This window comes from Triticum dicoccoides, chromosome 2A (genome assembly GCF_002162155.2).
Source record: "Triticum dicoccoides isolate Atlit2015 ecotype Zavitan chromosome 2A, WEW_v2.0, whole genome shotgun sequence".
Classification (NCBI taxonomy): Eukaryota; Viridiplantae; Streptophyta; class Magnoliopsida; order Poales; family Poaceae; genus Triticum; species Triticum dicoccoides.
The window spans coordinates 700,333,131-700,343,286 of NC_041382.1; the positions used below are offsets into that span (position 1 = coordinate 700,333,131).

Sequence of the window (10,156 nt, forward strand, 5' to 3'; positions counted from 1 at the left end):
GGTTAGCTTCAATACCTCTACTGGAGACAATGAAACCCAGGAGCTTTCCGGCTGGTACGCCGAAAACGCATTTTTCCGGATTGAGCTTGATGCCGTTTGTTCGGAGGTTGTCGAATGTGAGCCTCAAGTCGTCTATCAAAGAGTCTACGTATGCCTCTACTGTTTTGCCGATTTGTTTCTCCAGACATGTCTGAATCATGCACTGATATGTTGCGCCAGCATTTTTGAGCCCAAAAGGCATTGTGTTAAAACAGAAGGGACCGTATGGTGTGATGAATGCCGTTGCGGCTTGGTCGGACTCCGCCATCTTGATTTGGTGGTAACCGGAGTATGCATCGAGGAAACACAATGACTCGTGTCCTGAAGTAGCATCAATGATTTGATCGATGCGTGGGAGGGGGAGGGGATCCTTTGGGCAAGCTTTATTGAGGTCTTTGAAATCGACACAAAGGCGCCAGGATTTATTGCTGCTACGTGGTAGATTTCGGCCATGCTGCGGAGTGTTCGCTTGCGCCTATTATTTGACGTGAAGGTCTCAAAGATTGTTGACACCGTATTGTTATCCACGGGATGGTGCTCTGTGGTATTTGGGATAAGAAGATCCTCACCACTTTTGGCCACCTGCCGGAGTATCCAACATGCTCTAAGGCTGTGCGTTGGTATTGTATCTGCTGTACTATGAATTTTGCAGGGTCCGTTGAGCCATCCCTCCAGTACGGTTCCATGCCATGTAGAGGGTTTTTGTTTCTTTACAACTAGCTCGGGTGTCTTATTATAGTGCACCCTTTTACTTCGGACTGGGTATATCTTTAGAGCCGGATTATCCCAAAATTTTGTTTCGGTTTTCCAGGCGCTTTCCATCGCACGGTACTTTCGTACTATGGACACCAAGTCAGCGAAGCGTGATATGTCACGGCGACTTAAGGCGTTAAGGATTCCCTTGTCCGTGAAATTATTGCAGAAAAGTGAGACTGCATCTTCCTCGCGACAGTCCTTAACCTTGTTCAATACAAGGAGGAATCTGGCCCAATAATTATGTATTGTTTCATGAGGCTCTTGCCTGATGTGGGAAAGATCGTTTATGTCTGGGTGGGTGGGTGGATTTGAGTCCGAATCCCTACCCGATCTGAGACCCAGGGGGCGAGGAGTTTCCAGTCTTGGAAGTTCGGGTTCCGGAGTGTTACCCGATGAATTTGGCCCGCTGCCTGATTCTAGGTTCAGGGCTTGGGTGATGTCCTCCCGTAAGCGGGTATCCGGCTCGGAGAGCTCAGGAATCTGGATATAGTTAGTCCTCAAAATAGAGGAAGAGTTGCCGCATTGTTCCTCCACCACCGCAACGTGATGGGTGACCGGTGGAGAGTTAATCTCCCTTTGATCGGGTTTAAGCCCAATCCGGTCATAGTCCGTAGCGACTCCCAAGGCGGCGATGCGATCCAAGAGTTCGTTTAGGGAAGATAACTCCATTGGATCCATCTGCTCGGTGACTTCCGAGCCGACGTGGAGGCTGTTTTTGATGACCCGAGAAGTCATCATAGGTGCAGCGGCCGAACGGGCAGTCGTGACGAAACTACCTGGCCGGAGAGTTTGGCCGACAGCCAAAGCTGCCCCAGCGGTAATGTTGCTTTTAACAACGAGACGAGGCATCCTTCCTTACGGCGACGTCACAGAGGAACTCTCAATGAAAGCACCAATGTCGGTGGCCAAACCGGCGGATCTCGGGTAGGGGGTCCCGAACTGTGCGTCTAAGGCAGATGGTAACAGGAGGCAGGGAACACGATGTTTTACCCAGGTTCGGGCCCTCTTGATGGAGGTAAAACCCTACGTCCTGCTTGATTAATATTGATGATATGGGTAGTACAAGAGTAGATCTATCGCGAGATCGGAGAGGCTAAACCCTAGAAGCTAGCCTGTGGTATGATTGTATGTTGTCCTACGGACTAAAACCCTCCGGTTTATATAGACACTGGAGGGGGCTAGGGTTACACAAGGTCGGTTACAAAGGAGGAGATGTACATATCCGTATTGCCTAGCTTGCCTTCCACGCCAAGTAGAGTCCCATCCGGACACGGGACGAAGTCTTCAATCTCGTATCTTCATAGCCCAACAGTTCGGCCAAAGGATATAGTCCGGCTGTCCGGAGACCCCCTAATCCAGGACTCCCTCATTCACCAAGTAGCATCGTGTAGCATAATCCTACCCGGTGATCCTCTCCTCATCGCCCTGTTAGAGAGCGATCACCGGGTTGTATCTGGCACTTGAAAGGGTGTGTTTTATTAAGTATCTGCTTCTAGTTGTCATAAGGTCAAGGTACAACTCCAAGTCGTCCTGTTACCGAAGATCACGACTATTCGAATAGATTAACTTCCCTGCAGGGGTGCACCACATTTCCCAACACGCTCGATCCCCTTTGTCCGGACACACTTTCCTGGGTCATGCCCGGCCTCCGAAGATCAACACGTCGCAGCCCTACCTAGGCACAACAGAGAGGTCAGCATGTCGGTCTAAATCCTGTGGCGCAGGGGCCTGGGCCCATCGCCCATTGCACACCTGCACCTTGCGAGGGCGGCCGGTGAGCAGACCTAGCCTCCCTTATAAAAGAGCAGACGTTCCAGTCCAACCCGGCGCGCGCCGCTCAGTCGCTGACATCACGAAGGCTTCGGTTGATACCATGACGCAGAGTGCCCATAACTGTCCCCGCGTAGTTGGTTAGTGCATATAGGCCAGCGGCCAGACTCAAATCAAATACCAAGATCTCGTTAAACGTGTTATATTGAAGTAACCGCGAACGCCGACCAGGGCCAGGCCCACCTCTCTCCTAGGTGGTCTCAACGTGCCCTGTTGCTCCGCCTCGAAGTAACAGTCGGGGGCCGTCGGGAACTCAGGCCCACCACTACCTAGATGGAGCCACCTGCCCCTTCAACCCCCACATCAGTATCACTTGCGGGTACTCAACAAGCCGACCTGACTTTAGTCACCACCTGTATAGTATGTATATATGTATTTATATATCTGTGATCACCTCCCGAGTGATCACGGCCCGATAGTATAGCATGGCAGACGGACAAGAATGTAGGGCCACTGATGAAGTACTAACAACCTATACTAGGCATGTAGGATTGCAGGTAAGGTATCAACAGTTGTAGTAACAATGACAGGCTATGCATCAGGATAGGATTAACGGTAAGCAGTAACATGCTACACTACTCTAATGCAAGCAGTATAGAGAAGAGTAGGCGATATCTGGTGATCAAGGGGTGGCTTGCCTGGTTGCTCTGGCAAGAGAGAGGGGTCGTCAACACCGTAGTCGTACTGGGTAGCAGTGGCGTCGGTCTCGGTGTCTAACAAGTGAAGAGGGGGAAGAAACAATAAATATAATGCAAACATATGCATATCGATGCATGACAAGACAGGTAACGGTGCCAGGTGTGCCCTAACGCGGTAGGATGTGATACCGGCGAAGGGGGAAAACATCCGGGAAAGTATCCCCGGTGTTTCGCGTTTTCGGACAGATGAACACGAGGGGAAAGTTGCGTGTTTGCTATGCTAGGGATATGTGACGGGCGAACGGGCTGCGTATCCGGATTCGTCTCGTCGTTCTGAGCAATTTTCATGTACAAAACTTTTTTCATCCAAGTTACGGTTTAATTTATATGATCTTTTAAAGTTTTTAAGTGATTTTCTAATTTCTTGATTTAATTTAATTCAAAAATTATATTAGCTATAAATGTTATGGTACACAATAGTGTACCTAGCATTATGCATCAGAGGCAAACAAGGGGGGCCCAGTAGACTGGGTCAACTTGCCAGTCAGCTCTGCTGACTGGTGGGACCAGGGGTTGAGTCAGCCGGGTCAAATGTTGACCCGTTGACTGGTCAACTAGGTCAGGGGACCCACCTGTCAATGAAACAGTGGTTAACCTAATTTATTTTAGTTAATTGACATTGTGGGTCCCAAAGGTCAGTGACACACTAATTGACCTAATTAGTCTAAACTAATTCAATTAGTTAATGCGGAGCCCACGTGTTAGTGGGTGTTAGGGCTGGGGTTAGATGCTAATGAGCTGACACACGGGACCCACCGAAGCTGAATAACCGGTGCACACCGGCGCAGCTCCGGCGAGCACCAGAGATGGCGGCGTCGATCGGAATCAGCGTACATGCGACCAAATGGTCGCCCGCGACCACCCAGATGACGAGCGCGATGAGGCACATCCGATGGAGCCAACCACGCGGGCTGGGGAGGTCGGAATCGGTGCCGGCGACGAGCCGTGGCGGAGGCGAATCAGGAGCTCATCGGGTTCGGCGTTTGGGCACAGATGCGAGCGATCTAAAGGTGTTGGCGGCATCGCGGCGATGCATTGAGCGCGTTGTCGTGCTTGTCGGGATTTGAAATGGGCAGCAACAGCGGTGGCGAGCATGGCAGCGGCGGCAGAGCGACGACAATAATGGTAGCAGCAGCAACGAGTAGCAAATCGAGGAGCTGAGAGGGGGGAGGAAGCGGAGCTCACCAAGGAGCACACGACGGCTTGGTGGAAGTTTAGGAGCTGCAGGGGAGTAGATCGAAGAGGAGGAACGACGACGTCCCGAGGTTGAAGACGATGCCGATCCGGCGTTGTGGCGACGCTGAGCTCGAACGGATCAATGTAGACGATGTAGGCAAGGACGAGGATGCTCCTGGACACACTGGCGATACGAGAGGTGGTTGGTGGCTGCGTGGATGATGGCGAGCGACGATAGAGACGCTCAGGAAGGGGCGTGCGCCGCGACGGTTCTGGCGAGGGAGAGAGTGAGAGGGGAAAGGAAAGAGGGGCGTTAGGGTTCTGGGGCGCTGACGGGGTCGTCGGCATCTTGAGGACGTCGGGAAGCCGCCGGATGGCCTCCTCGTGGCCATCAGCGCCGTGGACGGGCGCTCTGTGTCCACGGGGATGGGGTGAACAGAGGAAGGGGAACCAGGGGGTTTTGTGGGCCGACCTGGTGCAGTGGCCAGCTGGGCCTGGCCCAGTTGAGGGGGGGGGGGGTTCCTTTTGCTTCCTTGCCTTTTATTTTTATTTTGATTTTCTCTTTCATTTTTACTTTTTGTTTTGTAATTACTTTTCACGCCAAACAAATTTTTGTAAAATGTGAAATTGATCTCAATAATCATTAGGCAATATATCTCAATGCCACACAAGTTTGAGGAGCATTTGAATTCATTTGAAATTTGTTTAAATGAATTTGTATTAATGGGGTTGTTTTGGTCACTGTTGTAATTGTTTTAGGGCAATTAAATATTTTGTTAACTGTTGGATGTTGTTTGTTTAATTAGCTAGTGAATATTTTTAACCTTTTGAACATTTTTAATTCACTGTTTTATGAAACTATAACTTGAATTGTTATTTGAATTTTTATTTGAACTAAGTTTGAAACGAGTGAAGTTTAGCAAATTTTAATCATGATGACCTGGCATCATTAATAGGGGTTTATTGTAGCTTGATTATCCGGGCGTCACACCTCTACTAGCTCAACACGTTCATCCAAAATGTCTTCAAGTTGAAATGCATATTCAACAAATAGACCTTTCATGCATTAGTCACCTCAAGGAGATATTTATTGGCTTAAGGTCCAAATGGTAGTCAAACAGAATTAACATACTTGTGCACTGGATCAGACATTACTAGTACACAATGATTTCATCGAATTTCTCCTTTCTCTAGCTTGTGAACTCTTGATGTATTTTCCCTGTTCTCTATGTGTAGACTGAATTTGATTTAAAATATTGTCAGGTTATAGATTTTTTTGACTGGCTCATTTTCTTCAAAAACAAAACAAAGACAATTTATTAGGGTTGCTACCATACACCGTTGTTTGAGCATGTGTTTTCATCATTTTTGTTTATCAATTTTTGACTGGCCTGTGTTGGCCCATGTAAAATGAACACATATCACAAACATAAATATTGCACTCCCTTTTTATATTCCTTTATTTATAGAGGGAGCAGTTGGTATGGCATACAGGAATCCCCTGCCGACGTGGTCTCAAATCCAAAGTTGTTCCCGTGAAAAAGAAAAGGAAATCTGAACTCGGACAGCAACACATTGTCCCTTGGCACAACGCAGATCTCAAACTTGTAGTTTTTCGCAGGCTCCATTTTGCAATGCAAAAGAGTGGTCCACCGTCCGTCCGTCCACACATGACGGCCACGTGAAGGACGGTAAAAAAGAAATTCCCTGACCACCGTGGAGATCCATGGACGGTCCACGGTCACGCAAAGCGGAGGAGTCGGCCCTGACACGTACCACTAGAAAACTCCCCTGTGGACGCTCTCTCCAACGGTTGCGGTTGGTCCTCGGTGCAATGTGTCTATGTACAGTGTATCTTGTCTTGGCTCCTAGGTAGTGCCGGCACTAGGGACTAGGCCATGTGAGGGGCATGGCTCCATACAAAACCCTGTGTCCCGTGCACTATTCTACTCCTCCACCATTCTCCAACCAAACGGCCATCCTAATCAATGTCAGACGGCCTCCCGCTCTCGTCGTAAACGTAGAGATTTGGTGATCCAAACAATTCAAAAAAAAAAAAGAGTTTTGGTGTGGCTGGTAAACTCGTAACCGTAAACTCCTCTGGTTAAAGGCGACGGTTTCACCGGACAATTATCGACGCGTTTTAAACACGACCCGTCGACAATTCATCATAATCTAATGCTAAAAGCATCGGTGACAGCTCTGGGATTTGACTGCCTCGCTGTAGACGAAGCCGACGTGCTGATGAAATATTCCCCATTGGACGCAACGGGTTTCACGTTGGCCGGATAAATTTGGACGCGCAGTTGCGCCAGCTCGGCCGCACCTCGCCAAGAGACGAGGCAAACAAACGTGGCTACTTGTACAAACCCTGTGCCATGCCATGCGGCTGTGCGACCCCCCCTTCTCCGACGATCCAGCTCCATCGATCGCCCCTTCCATTGCCTTAGCCTGCTTGGCTGTCTATCTCTTCTCTTCCATCGGAACAGGTAAACAAAACAAACAAACATCTCCATCTTCTGTAAAAAAAAAGAGGAGGAGCGCGTGGGTTCAGTCTGACCGAACGGCGGGTTTGACCACAGCCATGTGCGTACCAGCGGGGTGATCACTAGTTGAACATGTCGCTTTTCTTTTTACCGCCCGCTGGTTCAACAATTGCAGCTATATGATCTACAGTGTTACGTATTATTAGTCTTCCAAAGCTCTCTTTTTTTTTGCGAGTAAGACTTGTAGTATTAATCCAAAGCTTTATTCGCACTCAATGCTGGGCGGTCTCTCTCAGCTCTCATCTTAGGCATACATATCTGCTGCACAGCTTAGTTGGCCCTTGTATCTCTCAGCTCTCGTTTAGGTGTATATATCTCGTTTGGTCTCTGTCAGCTTACGGCAGGGATGATACATATACGTACATGATGCATGTTCAGGACCTGTACCGTTCCATGAGAAGGGACGGATCCTACGGAAGAGGTCACGTCTGCTTCCCAGTTTGTTACGGTTGGGCTGCAGGTGCTCCGCCAGACTTGGGCATCAGTATCATCATCTCCCTGAATCCCGATCCACCGTGATCGTGCCGCGGCACCACATGCGCAGTGGAATTCTGTCTCGCTGCATATTATACTGGTACTAATACTAAAACAAACCGGGAAATGTCAGTGGCGGTTAGCGGAGTGCGTGATGGGTGGTGGGTGCCTGCAACTGCAAGCCAACACGTTACACATGGGGAGGCCGGTGCGCCGAGCCAGACGAGATTTGAACAGAAACAAGCAGAGAAACAGACGGGTACCCCCCAGGGACGACCCCAGTGGAGGAGAGAAAAAGGCCTAGCGATATCTCTCCATGTGCTGTGATCTCGGAAGTACTAATATTAATTCAGACCAACTATAACCGTCAGCCCATGAGCGAGAGCAAAAACAAAGTCGAGAAAAAGATTCGGTCTCACGGTCAGAGCTAGGAGTACATGAACAAGATGCGCCCGGCGGCATCGGTTAACGTCGCACGTCTACGTAGCACGGCCGCGAATGCAATGGGAAATGTACTTGAGGCGGGTCTTTTCCGTTGCTGTTGGGAGGGAAACAGTACGAGAAGATTCATGGAGCACAGCACCTCCTAACTAACTCCGCAGTTAGTTAGCGCCATCACGGGTCACGCCATGAGCGTGAGTGAGAGAGAGGGAGAGCGCGCCCGCGCGCGTGACACAGACCTAACGCCAGATTCATTCGTACTAGCAATTACCATGATCGATCTCCGTCGCCCGCTGCGGTCGCCGGTGGCAAGCGAGACCTCACATCAGATTCCGAGACGTACGCCACCACGACAACCAGACCACCTAAGCCTAGGGAGGAGAGGACGGCCGTCGGCCGTGCAGCGCAGCGTTCTACAAGCTGCATCGTGTCGTCGGCGCGCGCACGACCATCCTCCTCGGCCTCGGCCCCAGCGGAACCACCCAACCGAGGACGAACACGCGCACCGTCGCCTCCACACCACCGCTCGTCGGCGAGAGACACCGAGGCAGGCAGGCGTGTTGATGTCTAAACGAGACTGAAATCCGCGTCGACATGGTTCACACTCCAAATCATTTCGTCTTCCTACCTTGCCTGGCTTATAAAATGGAAACGAAGGCCAACGTGCTCGCCGTTTCAATTTTTTGTATGGTAAATGTCACATCAAATCTCTCTATTCGGATCCGAGCTACTGCTAGCCCAGTTTAAGGCCAGATTAGGAGCACGGCGACACGTAGTATACATAGCGCGGGGCAAGCAAAGCTGGAAAGCAAAAACAGTCACTTTGCCCGACACACACACACACACACTCGGCGCGTCCTCTACAAAAACGCACGATAAACAAGTGGGTAACAAAAGCCAGCTCAAAAAGAAAGCGGGGGAAAAACAAAAAAGTAAACCAAGCGAGACCGGCCTAAATTTGGAGTGCCCGAGACGCCACAGACCAAAGGAAATCTGGCCTAAAAAGCATGTTTATTATCCTATGCAAAAGAAACATGTTTATTTGTATTTCAAAAACAAAGCAAAAACCAGCGAACCAAACTATGTTTGGATAGTTAGAGGGTCAGTGGTATCCCAGCCCATTAAGGTTGAAGCTCTGGTGCTCGCACAATTTCTGAATTTATTTCAGAATTTTCGGCGATGCGTTTTCAGTGGAAGGGGATGTTCCCGTCGACTACGAGGGGCATATGGTGACTTTGTAAATCTCAAGATGATATCCGGCTCAGTCTCTCGAAGTTGTTCATAAAATTACGGTATGAATGTGTGAGTTTGTAGGGATAAGTGTGTGTGTATGTATAAATGTTTGCGTCTGTATCGTGTTGAAAAAGAAAGAAACATGTTTATCGTCACGCCAACGCACAGCAAATCGTTCAAGTTATTATTACAGAGAGAAGAAGAGAGGAGGGCCGGCTAAATCAGCAGAGAGAGAGAGAGAAAGAAAGAAAGAAAGAAAGAAATGGAATATTCCAATCCTTTTCCGCTCTCCCCCCTCCCGTTCCCTCCTCCGCCAAACTCGTCCTGGAAAGGGAGCCGGCGAGAGAGGAGAGAAAGGAAGGAAAGGGAGCCGAGGAAAGCTCTCCCCCCCTCCCCAAATTTCATCTTCGTTCTTCCGCTCCTCTCCTCGCCTCGCCTCGCCTCGCCCGGACCCCGGCCGGATTCTCGTCAAGGAGGAGGAGGAGGAGGAGGGGGAGGGGATGGGGAGGGAGGACAGGTTCCCGGTCTGGGAGGCCGCGCTCGGCGCCGGGGTCGCCGCCGTCTTCGCCGCGGGCCTCGTCGGGGTCTACCTCTCCATGCCGGACTCCGACTACAGCTTCCTCAAGTTGCCCCGCAACCTCCACGAACTCCAAATCCTCACGTAATCATCATTCATCCTCTTCCTCCATTTCTTGTTTCGGTTGGTGCGTGCGTCCTCGGTTGCGTCCGCGCGAGCCTCCCGTCCTTTTCGGGCAATCGCATGCCGCAAGTTTCCTCATTCGCGTAGTTTTCGTGGTTCCATCGTTGTGTCGCCCGTCTTCCTCTATGTTTGGAGGAGAAGAGGCGATTCGATTTGCGTTAATTTTGGTTGTGCCTAGAGCGCGTCGGTCGGTTTATGCGGATCTGCCGATGAGTATATTTGCAGATTTCTTATGCCATTGCGTTCTGCACGGAGATTTTTGG

At 50.1% G+C, this 10,156-nt stretch overlaps 1 protein-coding gene across 1 annotated transcript in view; it reads left to right on the forward strand.

The window, feature by feature from the left end:
- Nucleotides 1-9,504: 9,504 nt before the first annotated feature.
- LOC119356384 (uncharacterized membrane protein At4g09580-like) overlaps nt 9,505-10,156 on the forward strand; it is a 2,908-nt gene continuing 2,256 nt past the window's right edge. Inside the window, exon 1 of the mRNA XM_037623333.1 lies at nt 9,505-9,854. Within this exon, the coding sequence (XP_037479230.1) occupies nt 9,694-9,854 (161 nt within the window). The 5' untranslated portion in view covers nt 9,505-9,693. The remainder of the gene's footprint in view (nt 9,855-10,156) is intronic.